The 20,208-nt window shown below is 44.8% G+C and overlaps 2 protein-coding genes across 13 annotated transcripts in view; one reads left to right on the top strand and one right to left on the bottom strand.

Moving 5' to 3' along the window:
* Window positions 1-17,561, top strand: part of RHBDD1 (rhomboid domain containing 1) — a 127,677-nt gene extending 110,116 nt beyond the window's left edge. For 6 of the 7 annotated variants that reach the window (XM_032636659.1, XM_032636658.1, XM_032636661.1 and 3 more), the window contains one exon: window positions 11,247-12,650. In XM_032636659.1, the coding sequence (XP_032492550.1) occupies window positions 11,247-11,341 (95 nt within the window). In that variant the 3' untranslated portion in view covers window positions 11,342-12,650. Of the gene's footprint in view, window positions 1-11,246; window positions 15,787-16,233 lie in introns of those variants that run through there. The other variant, XR_004350631.1, reaches the window with a different exon arrangement.
* The window catches only part of COL4A4 (collagen type IV alpha 4 chain), a 146,891-nt gene continuing 143,316 nt past the window's right edge, over window positions 16,634-20,208 (bottom strand). For 5 of the 6 annotated variants that reach the window (XM_032636649.1, XM_032636651.1, XM_032636652.1 and 2 more), the window contains one exon: window positions 16,634-20,182. In XM_032636649.1, the coding sequence (XP_032492540.1) occupies window positions 19,919-20,182 (264 nt within the window). In that variant the 3' untranslated portion in view covers window positions 16,634-19,918. The remainder of the gene's footprint in view (window positions 20,183-20,208) is intronic. The other variant, XR_004350630.1, reaches the window with a different exon arrangement.

The raw sequence follows: 20,208 nt of genomic DNA, 5'->3' as shown, positions 1-20,208 counted from the left end.
ACAGAATACTCCATTTGTAAGCCCTGGTCCTGCCCACTGTGGACCAGTGCATCAGGCACAGTCAAGTGCATGCTAGCTGGCCTTCCTTGCCCTTGCTTCCTCCCTGCTAAAGCCAGCTGGGGTAGCACAGGAGAGGGGCAGAAGGAAAGAGGATGGGGCCAAGTGTAAGTGGGCGTGTGGGTAAAAATGTAAACCAGGAAACAGACCACTTTGATTAGGCTTAAAGTAAAGCAGTTTTAGAATTATTGCATCCGGGATTTGTTGTCTTATCATCACAGATTGTATCTATTTGGATATGTGTGTATCCAAATGTATCTATTGTATCTACTCTTCTGATGTGGCGTTAGAGGGATCCTGATCGTTCCAGGAAGATGCAGTCAGCTATGCAAGGCGGTATGCACCAAAGCAGGAGTAAATCCTGAGTTCAGAGCTGGTTAAAATACCTGTGTCCACATCCATATCCATAACCACATCTGTCTCCCAGGGTCTTGTCAGTCTCCTCTGCTCTGGAAGAAACCTGATATGACACAGAAACTGCTAGATGCTGGAGAATAGTCCCCGGGTTTCAGACCATCTAGACAATGAACAACTGCGTAATACTCAGTGCGACGGCTTCTGTAGAGCCCATCTGTTTCAGAATAACCCTAATTCTGCTTGCAGTGCGGAATGCTTTGTTGCCTGGAATTTGTCCTAGTTTTCTTCAGCAGATTGAGTCATGAGCCTCTGGCTCCACCTGCCGGCAAGTGTAAATACTGGCGTGAAACCCAGGGTGGATATTTTCAGTTGAAAAAAAAAAAATCTCAGCTGATTCTAAAAAGCTAGTGTAGCTCCGAATCACCTGGGAACTCATTAAAATACGGTAGCCTGGGCTCCATGCCAAGCCTGCCAGATCGGAAACTCTCAAAGCGCTCTCCTGGTGATTCATGCACTCACCTCTGTGTTGGAGAACCTGAATTCGGTGAAGGTCAGGGATGACCCCACTGTACCCTGCTCATCCTCAAGCAGGGAGAGTGACAGAGGCTGCTTGAGGTACCCACTTCTACCTATTCCAGTTTATCCAGCTAACTCTTGGTGATGAGAGTTAAAGCTTCATTGCCTTGGAGCTCACCAAAAAGTTTTAAAAGGGGAAGAACCTGGCAAACACTCCTTAACCCAGTGCTCAAGGTTACATCACCAGTGATAAGTCATATGATCGGATGGCAAGGGCACTTCTCCTCTGCGGTCTTCTTCCCAAAACCCTAACCCCAGAGTAATGATGAGGAAAAGCATCAGACAAAGCAAACTGAGGGACGTTCTGCAGTAGGCTGGTGCTGCACAGGACTGTCAAGGTCACAGGAAGTAAGAAAAGACTGAGACGGTACCACAGACCTGAAGAGACTAAGGAGACCTGACAACTAAATGGACTGCTGGCTTTAGTTGGGAAATTAGTGGCAAAACTGGTGAAACAGAGAAGGGAACAGAGAAGGGAAATTAGTGGAAAAACGGGTGAAATACAAGTGGAGTCTGGAATTTCATTAATAGTAGCGCACCCATCTCTGTAAGTGGTTGATTTTGACAACTAGGTCATGATAATGTAAGATGTTTGGCTGTATTGCCTTTGTAACTTTCTTTAAATCTAAAATTATTCCAAAATAAAGAGTTTAGGGCTTCCCTGGTGGCGCAGTGGTTGAGAGTCCGCCTGCCGATGGAGGGGACACGGGTTCGTGCCCCGGTCCGGGAAGATCCCACATGCCACGGAGCGGCTGGGCCCGTGAGCCATGGCCTCTGAGCCTGCGCGTCCGGAGCCTGTGCTCCGCAACGGGAGAGGTCACAACAGCGAGAGGCCCACGTACCGCAAAAAAAAAAAACCCAAAAACAAAACAAAAGTTTATTAAAAATTAAAACGTTGGGGCATGGGGAGGGACACTGAATTTAGACCAAATTAGTTGGAGGAAGTTGCCAAGAAGCACAGCATGGCCAGTTCTTGGCCCAGCTGTCAGAAGTCACGGCCAGGCTGGCTGACGGGGCAGGCGGAGTAGCTGCCCGGACTGCAGGCAGTGGAGGACGCAGGTTGCTGGTGTGGCCCATCTGCACCCGGCCTTCTTAGGCCAGCCAACCCTGATGGCTCACTGAGAAACGAACAGCCGCGGATGTTGCGCCTCTGTGCGGAGGTCTAAAATGTCCAATCCAGCACCCATCGTTGCACAGATGAGGAGCCCGAGGCCCAGGGAGAAGTGCCTCGTCCAGGGTCCTTGTGGAGCCAGATGCAGACCCACATCCAGCGAAGTGTGTTCTTTTCCCCCAGTGATTCTCAGTGAGCTGGTACACCGTCTGCAGCAGAAACGCCGCCAGGGTGGGTTTTCATTAAAATGCACCTTCTTGCTCTCCAACCAGTTGATGCATAAGAATCTCTGGCTGTAGGGTCTAGTAAATCTGCGTTTTTAACAAGTTCTCCATTATGGTGCACATGAAAGTTTAGGAATCACAGCAGCAAACCAGACAGCTGTCCCGTTCATAGAGTCTCCAAGACTGCCTGGCTTTGCCCAAACCTCTTGCATTTGAGCTACTGAAAACTGGGAGCCTAGCTCTGACTCCTGCCTTCACCGGCCAGTTGGTTGCTGTTCTATGGAAACTATGCTCATGGGACGGGGCTGCTAAAGGCCAGCAAGGGGAGAATTCAGCCGCAGCCAGTCTTTTACGATGATGCCATAGCAAGTGGCAGGCAGCAGGGCTGGAACCCAGTGGGTCTTGGGAAGACGCAATTTTACATCTCTTTGAGCTCAATTTATTATAGTTTAAATAATCTCTTACCCGCTTCCCTCTCCTAAAAAAAAAAAATTAAAACTTACTCAAAGATAATTAAATTTAGAAAATACTTAAATTAAAACTTACTCAAAGATAACCCCATGATCAAGAAGCAAGAGGAGGGGTGGTATCCAGGCTCTGAGGAAAAGGCTAGAAGTTCCATCCTGCTTGTCCTTCCCCTGCCCCCGCCACTGTGGCCCCATCTTAACATCATCAGGAAATCCGGCCATAAAAAGGCAGTGGAAGGCCTCCTCTGTCTAAGAGATGACGATCAGAGGGTCAGAGCTGATAGAGGGCCAGGAGCCGGAGGGGTCAGAGATTTGAGCAGGTAGCCATTGGACCTCGGAATCCTTAAGGTTGGAGGGTCCAAGTCCAACAAAGATGCAGGCCAGGCGGGAGGTACAGGGCAGCGGCCCTCTCTGGGGGGTTCCTGCTAGGGCCCTGTTTGCGGGCAGGTATGGGATCTCTATCAGAAACATCAGGAGAGGCCCCAGGCCGCAGCTGCCTGTCCTGGGCAAGTCAGGCACATTGGCCCTGGAGCTTCAGAGAGGAGTGTGGGATTTTAATAGTCCAAAGGGTCTTCATCTTTTTTCTAGCTTTGTCTGTACTTATGTGTGTGTTTGTGTGTGTGTGTGTGTGTATATATATATATATATATTTTTTTTTTTTTCCATCAGAACTCCCTGCCCACAAAAGACTTCCTCATTCTACTTTCAGTTTTCTCTTTTTTGTTGTAAAATATGTTCTCAAATCTCTCCCTCCAGGCAGGGCCCTTGTCTGGTTTCTCTCTGCTGTCCGAGCCAGGCACGTAGGCCCTCGTGGGTACTAGGCAATGAGAATATGGAAGCAAAGGGAGCCCCGCATCTAGTTTCCAAGAATTTTCTTATATCTGTCCCGTAGATATCAGTAGGTGATTTTGAATTTAAAGAAAAAAAAAAGGTACAGCCCCAAATTATATGGAACTGGGAAGGCTGTTCCTCCAGAGGAGACAGTCAACCTCTTCTCAGTTTCCAGAATCAGCTGATGTGATTGGGTAAACTCCATCTGAGGTACCTTCAGATTGCTGGCCAAAAGGCATGCTGTTTTACATCAAAGAAAATTTGAAACATCCTAAAGCCATTAGATATATATAAAAGGTGCTTGAAAATCATTCCTAATCTCATTTAAATCCCTCTTGATAAAGTGTTAAGGTGGTGACAGAATTGTGAAAGGATTTAAGACAGATTGATTTTTAAAAATGGAAAATCCCTTTAGTATTAAAATTTGCATCCGGGCTTCCCTGATGGCTCAGTGGTTAAGAATCCACCTGCCAGTGCAGGGGACACGGGTTCCATCCCTGCTCGGGAAGATCCCACATGCCGTGGAGCAACTAAGCCTGTGCGCCACAACTACTGAGCCCACGTGCTGCAACTACTAAAGCCTGTGCACCTAGTGCCTGTGGTCTGCAACCAGAGAAGCCACCACAAAGAGAAGCCCACACGCAGCAACAAAGACCCAACACAGCCATAGATAGATAGAGAAAATCTGCATTCATCTGTTTAAAGAAATATGTGCTTCATGTTACAGTGGTTCCTAATGGGAGACCCTCTTCTCCTCAGCCTCTCTTTTTGCTGCCCCTCCAGCCCATCGAGAGTTATTTCTGTAAGAATTTATAAGCTGTTCTCTGTTTAGAAAATACATGATATAGTTAATCACCAAGGCTGACTTTTGCAACTGGGCCTCTTGCTAAAACCTTGTCAAGGGAGATCCTAGATACTTTGTTATCCAGAAGATCTTACTGTTTGCAGTGAACTTTATCTAAAGCAGAAGGTAAAATTTCCTGCTGCTTTTTAAACAGATCCTGCTTCCAAATCAAGTTGAAAGGAATAGTATTGTTCGGGTTTACAGATTCTGGTTTTGGGGTTAAGAAAGACAACTAACACACCTCATGTCTGGAGCAGAGTAGAAAGGGATCTAGGTGTGACTCTTGCCTCAGTCCCTGAGCAGCTGTGTGGCCTTGGTAAGTTCCTTGAAATCTTTAAGCCTCCATTCTTCTTTCTATAAAACAGATGAGGAAATTCTACTCAGAAGGATAAGTAGAATAGAAAACACATACAGCAGTATGGTGAGTCTCACAAACATAATGTAAAATGAACCCACAAAAGGTACATATTATGTGAATCCGTTTATGGACAAAAATAGACAAAATGAATCTCTGCTGTAAGAAGTCAGTGGACCGCTTCTGGAAGGGAGCCCATGGAGGCTTGGGAGTGCTGGAAATACCGTATTTTGGTCTGGATGTTGGTCCCATACGTTCAGTGCATGGGAATCAATAAAGTTGTACACTTTTTAAAAGGAAGGGAGAGTAAAGTAGAGGGAGCATGTAGCAATTGCCCAGCAAACATTTATTGTCTCCTCCCGGACTTCCTCTTTTTGTTCTAGAGGTCATACCATGTGTTCTCTATATTGCAAAAAAACCTCTAGATCTGACAGAGTGGACCCAATATTTTAGGTTACTCAAATTGCTAACTGGATTATTAAGTTGATTATAATTATCAACTTAACTTGATTATGAAGCCTGTTGATTTGAAGTCAGTTGTGTCCATTAACGGTCCCCCAAATTAACCAACTAGAACAGAGAGAAAAGTACAACAGGGAAAGTAGCAACTGAGTTGATTTCCATTCAGAGCTTCTCATTTTGGGATTCAAGATACTGTTTCAGAACTAAGGAATCCCACCACTGTTGATTTGATCAGTTGAGGAGTGGAAATGTGAATTTTTCTCTCTCAAATCACATCTAAATGTTACCTTTATTGTAAACCATAATGAAACGTCCACCTGTATGAAAGTTATGAGATTTTTAGGTGAATTTCAAACTCTTTTTTTTTTTTTTTTTTTGCGGTACGTGGGCCTCTCACTGCTGTGGCCTCTCCCATTGCGGAGCACAGGCTCCGGACGCGCAGGCTCAGAGGCCATGGCTCACGGGCCCAGCTGCTCTGCGGCATGTGGGATCTTCCCGGACCGGGGCACGAACCCGTGTCCCCCGCATCGGCAGGCGGACTCTCAACCACTGCGCCACCAGGGAAGCCCTCAAACTCTTTTTAAAGCGATGGATGGATGGATAGATAGATCATTATAATTAGTGCCTCAAAAAGGAAAGTGCTCGTATTGTCCTCGGGCACCTCCTACTTTAAAAGAATATCTTGCTAATTGTTGGACTTGGGGTTCCTTCCAGGCCTTTTTGGTCATAGTAAATGACTTAGCAACTGTCCTGTCAAAAGACATTTTGGAAGCTTTAGAATTCATGGAATTCTAATAAAGTAACATTTTTGAAAGAGAGAATATGGGTCCCATGCTGTTGCCCTCATTTGACAGAAGCAATCCCAGAGAGTACAGGAATATTTAGAGGTTTCTTGGTTTAAAAAAAAAATTTTTTTAAGTGATTGCCTCCATAGGTCCCCAATTTAGGGGAAAGACAAGCCATCTTGAGGCTTCACTTTAGTATAATTTCACTGAATGGCATAGAGGGCTCGTCAGATCATGGGCAGGATCTATGAATACAGCAAATTAAACATCTCTATTTACAGGGATGGCGAACAGTAGGGAAAATGGCCATCAACTCATGGCATTCTTTTTAGCAATTCTTATGTGGATGAAATTGCTTCTCCTCCCTTAGATGTAAAATGCAGAGGTTACTGCATTATACATAAGGGTAGAGAACTGAAAATTTTTCCATCAGGAACCACAAATCAATAAATCTTATGATCTCACTACTGGTGCTATAATTGAGCTAAATCTTCTTAAACTGGGCACTGCTCCTGAGGTCCTTTGAAGCATGCTCACTGTTTCTTTGAGTAAAATTGAGGGCTGACCTCCATTTACAGGACCATAGAAGCAAGGCTCATAAATACTAATGTTCTGTACCAAGTTCATCAGAGCAAGGCTGTTTCACCCAGACCTGTAAATGTTCAATGCATGATTTAACTCAGTGGAGAAAAGAGGTCTCAGCTGGGCTCTCCAGTTTTCGCAGTGGCCGAAAGTCACAAAAGTGTGCTGGCATGTGGAGGTTGTGAATTACCTTTTTCGTATCTGTCTCTTAGAGGACAAGTATTTAGTAAGTAGTGACTCCACACTTTGTACAAAACACTGCCGGCTGGTCCTCAAACAGAATTGGGCTCTATCTTTTAAGAAGTCTTTGGTCATTTGTTTGGTATCTGTCTTTTAGCCAGTGATATTAACAGGTAGACATTTAACCCATATGATTCTCAGTGATGTTCGAGGTTAGGAGTCCTGACATCCAGTGCTCGTCAGGCATTAACTGCACTGCTAGCACTCAGCTAAGCATTTTATATGCATCCTCTCTTATTCTCTCAACAGTCCAGCAAAGGAGCTACTGTTACTATTTGCATTTTATAGGTAAGGAAACTAAGGCCGCGTGAAGGTAACGTACTTGCTCAAGGATGTGTAGCTGTAAGTGGAAGAGTCAGGATTTTATCCCAGTCATCAGACTCCAGAGTCACGGCAAGGACCCTGGCAGCCACCTTGTTCTGCACCCTCTCCCCTGACAAGTGAACCAACCAGAGCCTGCCGAAATGAAGACTTGCCTGGGGTGTCCTCTCTAGTTCCAGGCAGGGCCGGAAGCATCTCCCATTTTCCTAGCAACACTTTTTCCAGTATACCCACGGGGACCTCTTCTACTTTTGCCGTCTAGCTGAGGCCCGTCCAGATCCTTTTCTGTGTGCTTAATAAATATAGGTAGATATGGAAAGTGCATTTCTTAGACCCTTTGAGAAATGCCTGCAGAGGGTCCTGGAGACTAAGGAGAGAAATAATAGGTCATGTGACACAAGCGGAAAATATAGAAATGGTTTAAAAATAAATGACAAGGTGGAGAATTGGAAGACAGAGCTTAGCTGAGACGGAGGGGAGCAGCTGGAGGCCTGGTCCCCAGTGTGGCACTGACCCAGAGCACAGATGTGACGAACAGGTCTGGGGGGTTGGCTGACTGACATCAAATACATAACTGCCTTCAACATATCACAGGTTAATTTAGTCTTGAAAACTTTCCAAGAAAACTAACTACCAGCAAGAAGAATGCAGTTCAAAGCCTGAAATGAAGCAGTTGAATCATTCTGCAGTCGGGTGGCTTTGATGTTAACAGAAACACTGAGTTTGAAGGATTTAAAATACCCATAAAACATCCACATCAGGCATTGTCATTATTGTTGTTTTGTTGCTATACACAAGGCCTTTCCAGGGGTCCTAAAAACCCAAACCACTCTAGTAGTCAGTAGAATTTAAGGGGACCCAGTGCGGGAACTTTGTAGTCACATCTGTGATGACAGCACAGCCCAGTCGATTTGAGAGCTTAGGCTGGATCTTCTTCTTTTTCTATTTTCAGATAACAGTGAGCTCCCTGCATATCCATGAAGGAAAGGGACTCTCTGGGTTCTGGCAGGAGGATAAGGCATAGCGAAGGGATTTGATAACATACTCGGTGTGTTAGTAGGATCGGCAGTGTGGGGCTGTGGAAGAGGAGGAGAGCTAGAACTGCAGCCGGAAGACCGATAGGTGCAAGTTTTTGCTTGCCTTCACGCTAGCTTTGTGACCTTAGGTGTGTCCCTAACACTCCCTGAGCCTCAGTTTTTTTCATCTGTAAAATTGGCATCATGAAATTGGGAGTAAAAGCTAATTCAAATTGGGTACCTTAAAAGGCTCTCGTGGGGCTTCCCTGGTGGCGCGGTGGTTGGGAGTCTGCCTGCCGATGCAGGGGACTCGGGTTCGTGCCACGGTCCGGGAAGATCCCACATGCCGTGGAGCGGCTGGGCCCGTGAGCCGTGGCCGCTGAGCCTGCGCGTCCGGAGCCTGTGCTCCGTGACGGGAGAGGCCACAACAGTGAGAGGCCCGCGTACCGCAAAAAAAAAAAAAAAAAAAGAAAAAGAAAGGCTCTTGTGAAAGAGTGATTATTGTTCCTCTCTTGATGTGAGTTTTCTACTTCAGCACGTGGCATTTCTTCTGTTGGCTCAGCCGTGGTTCTCCTTAAATGCCCCGAGCATGGGTCCAGAGAGCATTTGTGCCGGCTGGCCATTTTGAGAGCTGAACCCCCAGAACCTTCACAGTCTGCCCCCTCTGATTCCTCCCTGCATTTCCCTTCATGGAACAGGCTTTTCCTCTTGGACACTGTGATTCCCTTTGGGAGTCTGAGCATCTTTCAGCATCTATGGGCTCGTGCCCTGTGGCCTGGAGTCAAGATGCCACGTTGAGCTTGCTTCTAACTCCGCCCACAGCCAGGCCTCCCGGTTCCCTGCCCAGCTGGAATGGGCTGTCACACACTGGCCCGCACTCATAAGTGCAATTAAGAATGGACTTGTTAAAAACAACCGTTAAAAGGAATGCAGGAATTGGAGCTCATTGTATAAAGCACTTTTAAGCAATAAACTAATGGTAATTGGATTCATGAGTTTCTCTGTAATTTCAAAGTGTTTACCACTTTGAACAGAGAGAAATTCCTTTACAAATGTATGTGGTGAAAACGATATCCAGTAAAACTTTGAATCTTATAGTATTCATAAAATCTTTATGGTAAAAGTCTTACACGTTTGAACAGCATCTTTAGTGAAAGTTGGTAAAATGACATATACTTCACTTATCAAAAAACCTCGAAGTGGAGTTTACCCAGCGCGAGTGAGTGCCGGGCTTGGCCCACCTGGATCACTTCTGGGTGGACTAGTCAGGAAATGTTACAAGGGGTCCAGCAGGGGTAATTCCCTCACGTCTCAAAAGGAAAGGACAATCAGACATGGGTAAGTGTTGGGGTCTCTATCACTGTGGGGGAAAAAAATGTAAAAAGGGGTTGCTTTTGACTGCCTTTTTAGAAAGTTCTCATTGTCTGACAACTGAAATTCTAGTGGTGGCTTAGCAAACTGACTCTTAGTTTCACACTGCTTTCTCTAACATCTTTTCATCATTGTCTTAACAACCACCATGTCAATATATTACCTGTCAGCGTCTCCGACAAGGTACCACGCTTGGAGCGAGAGCGGGAGGGGTCAAACCGTTCATTTGTTTTCCCTCCTGGCTCTGACCCTCTTGCCCATCCACCCTTCCCAGCTAGGCCAGGGCTTCCAGACTCAGTTGTGTCAGAACCTCAGAGGGCAACGTTGAATGTGGTGGTCTGGCCGTAACATATACCTTTGGAAGTCATAGGCATGTGCCGCTGAGTCAGGCCCATATCTTTCTTGAACAGCTTCTGTGTGTGCGGGGCTGTACCGGGCACTGGGGAGCAGAGAGAAGCGTCAGAAATGTTCCCAGCCATTGAAGAGCTTATGCTTCCAGTAGGAGAGGGCAGCGGTATGCACAGGGGCTGCCCTGTCTGCTGGGATGTGGTGACTGTTGCATGCGGACCACTGAGAGGAAGGTGCTGGAAGCTGAGGAACTTGAATTGGGAGAGAGCTCTTCCTTTGGGGGTGGCCAGAGGGCAGTGCGATTTGGATGGGGCGTTGGAAAACGTAGTTAGGACTTTTGCATGGAGGGAGGTGATGGGAGTGGGCCTTTCAGAGTGAGTTTACAGGGTTAGCAGAGGCTCAGAAGGGGAAAGGTGCGATCTTTCTGGTCCGCACGCTTAGACGTGAACCTACTGTTTGCGTGTATCCATCAGTGACGCCCTGCATGGCTGCCTTATGGAGGATATTGAAGCTCTTTCATTAGATTTAGGTTTCTGGGTCCTTGAGGTCAAGGACTGTCTATTGTTATTCCTTTATTATCCCCCTACAGTGCCTGGAAGAGTGTTTTTTTTAATGCAGTGATTGAAATGCTTATATCACTGCAAATTATATGTTCTGTTTGTAGCCCCGAGAAACCCTTTTCAGTGATGATTTCCATGGCCCACATGATCTTCAGATATTATGCCTGCATTTTTGTCTGCCTGCCCAGATATTGGTCATTATGGTAACACAGCCCCTGCTCTATGGGCCATGATGCCCTGTGGGGGCTTGTGAGTTTCAGGCAGGCGTGATTCCCACCAGCTGGGGAAGTACAGGAGGCAGCAGGTTAGAGGGAGGAAAAGGGCCCAACAGGAGAACCCTACGAGCACACTGGGTGAGGATGTTATGGACAGTGACAGTTATTTCTGGGCATTAAAAGAAATAAAGTAAGCCCTTGAGACATTTTGGAAATTAAATGATGCAAATTGTGGAACATGATGGAAAAGAACATAGAAATGGGAGTATTGTCAAGAAGTTTCAAAGTGAGTCAAATTAGTTTCATGGACTGGACCTCGCTGAAAATGTTTACTTTACGTTGAAATGTAGTATTGACCTCTGAAGTTGAAATATGTTTGTTACATTTCTGTTTCATGCTAATATAAAGATGACACCCAAGCCATCTTTCTTTTCCCCCTTGGGAATCCTAGGATGCAGTGCCCTGTAAATGTCAGGACAGTGGGTGGGCAGCGCTTGAGTCTCCCTTGTGCTTTCTCTCTACAGGAGATCGCAGAAATAGCCCCCCGGCCTATGGGTTCCAGCTCACACCAGAAGAAGAAATGAGGAGAAAGCGGCTTCACAGATTCGACGGCCAGTGAGGTGACGCAGCCATGTGAACAAGTGTGATCCAGCTGTGTTACCATTGTCTCCAAGCCCCCACTTAGTTTTGAACAAAAGCAGAAGGCACTATGACCGTCCCAGTTGCTCACATCTGCCGTGGCCCTTCGTCCTATGGCCTCTGTGAGTCTAATTTGCAAGCAGATTGACATCTTGAGACCAGGCTTGTTGGATGCAGCTCACAGCTCTCTGGGAGTGGCCCACCTCCTGGCCTTGTCTTCTTGCAGACAGAAAGTCAGCGTCTCCACCTAGGGACCAGTTTCCACACTCGTTTCTCTCACTGCTGACTCAGCCTTGTTTTGTCTTTGAAGACCGTGACCTTCGCCAGGAGGTTTGTGTTCACCAGCCCAGAAGATCAGGCCCTCATTCTGCTCAGTGCTCGACTTGGAAGGAAGCAGGGAGCCATCCCTCATCCTCCTGGCATGTTTCCATGGTGACTTTCCAGGAACAGGACGTGGCTACCATCGCAGGCTGTCGTTCCGGTCTCCCTTGCCCAAGCGCCTTGGCTCCTTGGGCCCCCCATATCTGGATGGTGGTTGCAGTGAACCTGCTTTGCTATGCTATCACTCTGCCTTCACGGGATGTGTAACTGGAAAAGCTTAAGTAAGACCTCAGATGGGAAACCACTTACACACTCCATGACACAGCAGGCGGCATCCACAGTTGGGCTCCCAGCAGCCTCTCCAGTGGCGATGTACCATCCCGGAGATGCAACTTGTATTGAACTAACCAGCAAAGCAGCCAGATTAGTGACCAGTGGGTTGGTCACTGCGAAATCCCTCGTGGCGAAGTATTTTTTTCTCATAAAAGTGCCTTTTAATTGACCACTGTTAACAGCCGCTTGTCCTACTCACCCGTCCAAGACACTCCCCAAACCCACAGACTGCAAGTCACTTAAGGTGTTTCCTGGTGCTTGTGTTCCATGAATAAAAGGAAAAAGTCACATATCACTGATGTCTTATTTCACTGAGATATTTATGTTTAAAGGGAGTTAGAAGCAGAAAAGGATCTTCCTGTTTTGCTTTATCTGGCATTTATATAGTTTTCTGATTATGAAAGTAATATATATACCTTGTATATGCATAAAGCGAACATCTGGCAGGAAATGTACCCACATGTTAACAGAGGTTATTTTGGAAGGTGGAGTGCATAGGAGTTTGCTCTCTGTTTTTTACGATTTTGTATTGCTGTCTTTTAAAAATGTGTGTATACGTATGTTATGTGTACTACTTTTGCGGTAGGAAAACTGATTTATATGACAATAAATCAAGAAATATATAATCAGGAAAATGGACTCAATAATAAGTATTGTGTATCCATTGATAAAATTTACAATATAAACAGAAATACAAAAAAATACATGTGCGATTTAAAAAATCACCTGTATCCCCACCACTCAGAGGTACCCAGGGTTAACATTTTGGGGATATTGCTTTCTCAGTCTTTGTATACATTTGACAGATTTGGAGCATACCAACTATGCAGTTTTGTATCCGGTTCCTAATCTGAATTGACCTGGGAGAGGCTTTGCCACTTGCATGTACATGAGCTAAGAAAATCACCACGTGGGACCTGGGAGCACCTTGACCTGCCAGCTGGCACGTGTTACCTGAGCTCCTTGGGTTAATTTTTGATTGATATAAACCTACGAACAGCATGTTTAGAGTATGAATTGTATCTCTGAGTCTCGTAGCTTCAAACATTTTAAAATTTAAACGTTCAAGCTAAATGTCATTCCTCTTTTCTCCCAAGCTCTTCGAATTTGTTTCCCGTGACCTCTGTTGGGAGTAAGCGCATTCTTTTTTTTTTTTTTTTTGCCGTACGCGGGCCTCTCACTGCTGTGGCCTCTCCCGTCGCGGAGCACAGCCTCCGGACGCGCAGGCTCAGCGGCCACGGCTCACGGGCCCAGCCGCTCCGCGGCACGTGGGATCCTCCCGGACCGGGGCACGCACCCGCGTCCCCTGCATCGGCAGGCGGACTCCCAACCGCTGCGCCACCAGGGAAGCCCGGAGTAAGCTCATTCTTAACATGCCGTCTTCTCATAGCACATTGTAAAGGTAATTCTGTTATAACACTTACATCTTTTGCCCTATGACTTTTTGTGCACGACTGTAGAAAGACGTGCCTTCCGCGTGGGAGCGCGGGTTATGAATGGCTCTGGGATGAGGCCTGTGTCTTGTTAACTCTTCACTTCCGCCTCAACCCTGCCACCCAAAGGCTGGCCTCTGGCTCCCAGTAGGGGCTTATTAAATGTTAGCTTCCCCAAAGTGTTTTCTCAATGCATTAGAAGTCCAACCACTATATATGGAAGTATATATATATATACATGTTTTTACTGCTGTTGAGTCCAATGATAGTAGCCCCTTGCTCTGTTTCACTTGTCAGATATAAAGACACCAGAACTGAATTTCAGATGTGTACCTGTAATATGCACGCCGTCTTTATTTATGGAGTGGAACATCACTAAACTTGACAGATGTGGGAAAGGTCACTTTAGGTACAAATATAAACCAGTTATCTTAGCACAACAGTAAAGGCGTTTTGGAAACTACTATAATTACTTTGTTCAGTTAATAGGCTTACTTGTAACCGGTGCTTATTATTTTCAACATCCGTCTTATTTTTTTTTCCTACAAGAAGGAATCTCCAAAGTTATGCCAAAAAACTGGAATTGGATTGAGAAAGACAAAAGCCAGTGCATTCGACTGTCTCTAATAGGAAATAAGCATTTAGAGCTGGTTTTAAATTTGGTTTCTTTGCTTTAATAGTAATTTCCTGCTTGTTAAACATCCCCACACTTTGGTTTTGGTTAGTCAACTTATGAGACCTCTTAATTCAGAATCTTTCCTTGGTTCTCAAGATGAGGGAGCAGTTAAATTGCTTCCTCTTTGTGACCTTGGAAGTATTTAGTGCCGGTGATTCCAAAGTTGTACATGATTGTTCAAGGCTCCTCTGTGCTTTTAAGCTGTCTGTTTTTGAGGCCCAGACAGTAAATGGCTGGTTTTTGTAGAATCGGGGCCAGTCTACATATTGGTCACACATTCCGCCGCTTGGGGAGTAAGTTAAAGGGCTGAGACCCACCACCAAACAAGGACAGTAAAACAGAGAGGGTGTGGCCCACTTGGCCACCGACTTCCCAAGTCCTAGTTCATCTTGGGAGATTCAATCAAATAGTCATTAAAACAAAACAAAACAAAACAAACCTATCATCTCTTCCTTTCCCTTCCCATGGATTATTGCAGTCATTTCCCTTTTTTTGCCCCTAGTCTCTCATTTTAGAGTCACAGACTCCCTGCTTAGAAGGACCTTAAAATCTCTCAGTACATTGCTCAATACTTAAGATACCTCTTCACTCAGTTCTACACAGCGCTGCCAGTTATCTTCCAAAACCTACTTTTGCGACGCCGCTCACCATCTCAGTGCCTTCTATTGTCTCTCTGTTGCCAAAGGATAAAGGTCAAACTCATCTGCCTCAACCATGGGGCTCCAGCCAGCCCTTCAGCCTCATCCCCCCGTACCCATAACAGAGTCTGTGCTGCTAACTGGTCTCGCCGTCTAAGCTGTGAGCTTTCCTGACCCTGTGACTTAACTGAAGCAACCTTTTCCTCTCCCTCTGCCCATCCAGATTCTCCCCGTCCTGCCATCAGACACCACAACCCAGAATGTTCTGCTCATATAGGGTGTTCATCACAGTTACCACAGACCACTTAGAACTAATTGCTAGTTATCCTTCAGTGAGAGGACTTTCTCTCTAGATTGTAAACCTCACAAGGGCAGGAACCCTGAATGTGTTACTGTGTCTCTCTTCACAGTACCTGAAACAGTGCTTTGTCTGGAATGTCAAAACCAATAAACGTTTGTGGATTGAAACACGCTCATTTATACCATCGCCAGCGGCACACACGAAGAGGTGCCTGTGGCTGCTTGATGCCGTTGAGGGTTTGTGTGTGTGTGTGTGTGTGTGTGTGTGTGTGTGTGTTTTCTTGAATCACAGGAAAGAATCACTTGAAAGAAAGCTTTTGTCCATAGAAACAGAAAACTCCAGGCCTTTCCCAACACTTCATAAGACAGCATGCTCACCAGATGGTGGGGAGAGGTCTCCATCCTCCCTGTGTCAGTCTGAGGCATGCCCCACGTCACGAATGCTGCGACCTAGTGCACAAAACTCAAGATTCCAGGACATTCAAAGAGTATCACCAGGGAGCCCCTACGGGTACCGCCAGATCTGGCCACCGTACTTCTGCAGGTGTGTTTGATGTGTCTGTGCTAACCCTTTTTTTTTTTTTTTTCCCTTCTTTAGGGGCAAGGAGAGAGTGATCTTGACATCTTGTTTAGATCTTCAGATGAACTGGCAGATTGGAACATACGATTTATACTTTATCGAGGAAAACTGAAACATTGCTAGTAGAAATCATTGAATTTGGAGGTAATACATATTGCTGCTTGGGAAGAGAATTATGTAATGAAATCAATAGTATGGGAGGCGATGGTGTGGGTAAAATACAATCTTTAGCGACTGATGGACCAGGGTTCAAGTTCTACTGGGTGCTGACTGTGTGACCCTGAGCGAGTTATTCATTCTCTCCAAACCTCAGTTTCCTCGTCTGTAAAATAGGACAGTTGAGAGGTTGAGGGGAGCACCTATAACCGGGTTCATACAGTTTCTGTCACATAGTAGGTGCTCAAGAAATGTTAACAGCACTATTTTTCTGTTGAGAAGTTGGACCAAATACCACTCAAGTTCCCTCCTACTTAAAAAGAGCTAAATATAATCATCACAAACCCCTAACTGTCAGTTACTCTGGTCATCAGTAACAGTACCTTACGTTTTATATCTCTTTGTAATTCTCTCTCTTACTCTTAACCCTCACAGCAACCTTGTGAAACAGGTGGTTCAACTAATGGGACAGCTGAGACCCGCGGGGTCTCTGCCCCATGCTGGAGAGTGCGTGCAGCTCAGCAGAGGCTGCTGCAGGACGCCCCGGGCCCTGAGGCCTGATTTCATGTCTACCCCACCCCATCACTGTGTACGGGACAGCGCTTCCAGGAGCTTCAGAATCCCACGCTTTCCCAAGCCAAGGGGGTCACTTTCCACACTCTGCTCACATGCTCTTCCCATCTGCAGATCGCACCTCTACCACGTGTAACCTTTCCTGTTTTCCCTACTGAGCCAGACCCAAGGTAGGCTGTATTACAAGGTAGGTTAGGTAGTAAACTCACTTCGGCTTGAAAGAAAATTAATGCACCAGATAAAACACAGTTGTTTTTGGAGGTCATTGCAGAAATTTTATACGTAATAAGTGATATTATAAATTGTAATACAAGATTTCAATGTCAATAGCAGGTCAGGCATCTTGCAAAGTTTACATGTTGAAAGTCTTTAACTTTACAGCCCTAGGTTAGAAAAGGGATGCAACTTATCAGACACATTTCACATTTTTTCCTATGAATCATTAAATATTTAAGCACCATAAAATTCAAGCATTTCACACAGATGTGGCAGCCAGCCTTGGTGCTCGAAAATGCACTATGCAGAGTCTCTGGCAGATAGTAACAGCGACAATTGCAGAGTACTGACTTTTTAATGTCAATTGTTTTGTTCCCTGCAGAACTTCCTGATAATGACCCTGCAGGAAATTGTGAGTTTTGTGTGTGTGGTACAATAACTTTGAGACTTGAAATAAAATAGCATTCCCAAAGACATTAAGAATTGGCCAGGTATAAATAATTCTAATCAGTAATTTATATGCCCTGTGAGAATCCTTATGTTAATTCTACTATGTAAAGAATCCCAAGAAATATTTTTCATATTAAACAGCTTGTTTTAAACAGAAGATGTGACCATAATAAATATACAAGGTCTGCTATCTGCTGGACATAGAATCTAACTTAATTTTCAACGCAGGAGTAGGTGTTACGTCCCATTTTGTAAATGTGGAAAATGAGGCTCAGGGAGTTGGTATAACTCCCCCAGGCAGGGTAACACCTCTGGAGAGTGACAGAGCTGGATTGAAGCTTGGACTCAGCCAACCCTAAGGGCACATCTTTCCGCTGTTCTTGCAGCCACACCAAATAAAAGTAACTATTGTCATATTAGTCTTGTGAGCCGATAGGAGCACAAATGTCATTTCCTGGAAAACAGACTGATTTGCTTTATTATCATCTCTAAGAGGCTCAAAATAAAACCCTTGATAAAATCCAGTTTTAGTGGACCATTCTGTTCCTCTTTTCCCAAGCACCAATAACAGGTACACAAACTCTGTAGAGGTGATTCTATAGTAGAACGCTTTGACGATCATGAGGGAGTACAGACTACAGCATGAGTTAAGTCATACCACATTTCCATGAAGAGTCTTCTCTCATTGTCACATCTCTCAAATCTTATTTCTGAAATTTCAGTTCATGGAAAAGTAAGCTATTTTTCAGGAGGGGGCTGACTCACTGTGGAGGACTCACTCACTGTGCAGGAACGTGCCCACTTAATTCGGGCTGTTTTTTCAAAATTTATTTGACCAGCTTATTAAGATAATTCTAATACCAAAGTTAAGGTGTTTAAAATAGCAAGCAAGATATGTTTCCTATGGCCCATCGATCACCCTTACCTCTTCCCAGAAAGTGTTCTCGGACCCATTTCATGAATGAACATGGTGAAATTTTAGAAGGCTTGAATTTTGGTAATATATGATAAAACTTTTGGCAACAAAATTGTTAATTATAAACAAGGTTGAAGTTGGGTTCAATATCAAATATTTAGCATGCCATAGGAGAGTTTCAAAAAATTAATAAATGGGTCAAATGAATTAGGAAATATTCTGGTACATCAAGACAATATTTCCTCTTAAAATGTATATTTTTTCTTCTTACCAGGAAGTAGCCTTAAAATAAATTGTCCCCCCATCCGGGGGACACCCCAGAGCAAAATTCATTTGAAATATATTCTGCATGTAAGTGCACACTCCCAGTCAATGTTTGCCAAGGAAAGCATTTCTTATAAACAAAGTTTTAACTGAGTTTTTCTTAATTATTAAGTGCATTGAAAATAAGCACTGAAATGAATGTCACTTTCTCATGAGAAATTTCTTTAGTTTTCTCTAGAATAACATTTATTTAAATAAGGAAGGCAAGTTTCCTAGAAATCTTTTCCAATAAGCCTTCTAACTTTTAGGATTAGACCACTGAATTCCCAGCAAAATAGAAAACCTATCCTTTGCTATACAGAAAATTACTCACTATAAAGTGACATATCTTCTAAGCTTTTACAGAAGATATTAATGCCAATATCAAACCGCTGCTTTGCTCTAGTACTGACTGATATAAAATATAAGAATGTTTTTAAGATTAGAAAAGCAGGATGCGCCTGTAAAAACCAATAACAGGAACAGAAAATTCAACTTGTAGGTTATCTTTGTTTCATTTAAAAGAGTGCTAGGTCTTTTGGGGGCATGGGGTGATGATGACTTAAAATGAATCTTCTTACCTAAGTTTAATTAAGTCGGCCCTTAATTTTCTCCCAAGTGCATAATGATAGCTCTGTCACTTCCCCGTATGAGATGCCATTATGTGGCTGGAGGGAAAGTGTCCGTGGCAGGCCCTCTCTGTGAGGCAGCTCTGCAGGCGCCCCCAGGGAGGGGAACAGGATGCTTTATGTGAACATGGCCCCATGTGGCTCCAGTCCCATTAGCACGCACACTGGAAGACAAGCCAGACCCCGACTGGGCAAAAGCGGTCTGTTTGGAAGTTGACGGCAGTGGGGAGTCAATTCTTGTGAATCGCTGCCTTAATATTCAATAATGGCTTTTCGACTCTTAATCCCTCACTGGACGTATATTTTTCCATAATTGCTACTTTTCCAAAGGGTTGCCAAAGCGGGCATTTCTGTTCTCTGAAAAATGCAGACGAGAACATAATGTTTTATGTTCATCTGTGATGTGTTTTATGCTAATGTCGCATCTCTGGAATACAGCGGCCGTGGTCCTTCCTGGCATAATGATTCATTCTGCTTTGAAATGAACTCTTCAGGCTGGCTGTGTGGATTTTTGTTTAATCTCCGTGGGTCATAGTTTTACAATTAAAGTGCATGGAAAAACAGATTACAGAGGAAATCATTTTGAAACGTAGGAAATCTCTACTTTCTAGTTTCATTTGTTGGCCTATTTATTTTTTCCTGTAAAATCCATCCAGAAGCCCACTGTGTTACAGAGTAATTGACTTCAATTGTTTGAGTTGCTATTAACCAATGAATGACGTTTTCAGTAATGTAATTTGTATCATCTATTTGCCTTCCCCTGAATTAGCATACTTTTAAATAAAGCCAGCTAAGAATATCCGGGTTTCATGTAGGTTGGTAGGTCCAAACAAATCCATACATGTAGCGTTTGCTTAATCTGTCCCAAACGGAGGAAGGGATTACAGTACTGTGGGAACAACCACATCGAAACAGAAGGAACAGCTAAACCAGGAGTCTAAGATGAGCACCACTGAATCTCTTAGCACAGCCTAGGATGCCTTCGCCTCCTAGCAAATTTCTCTTGGTGACCTGATGACAAGCGGTGGGTTCTCTAGCTATGCTTCACACAGACCTGGCACCTGCTAATTTTCTGGCGCTGGGCTTGGCTTTCTTTCAAGGTGTCCGGTGAGGGTGCTGAGGAAAACTGCAAGTCAGGTCTCACAGTTGTCAGCCAGAAGCTATACTCATTTGCAAAAAAGTGGCAAGTTCCCTGACGTCCTTGGCATTCAAGGAACGGTGCAGCTCTGAAATCCTCCAGGCAGCTGCCGGGTGACATGAGGGCCTGGCCGCCTCCTTGGTCCCCAGCGCCTGTGTGCTACCCGGACAACAAGAGAGAATTAG

Source organism: Phocoena sinus, chromosome 7, assembly GCF_008692025.1.
Source record: "Phocoena sinus isolate mPhoSin1 chromosome 7, mPhoSin1.pri, whole genome shotgun sequence".
NCBI classification, from domain to species: Eukaryota; Metazoa; Chordata; class Mammalia; order Artiodactyla; family Phocoenidae; genus Phocoena; species Phocoena sinus.
Note: the sequence above shows the minus strand (reverse complement) of the source record. Positions and strands in the feature narration are given on the sequence as shown.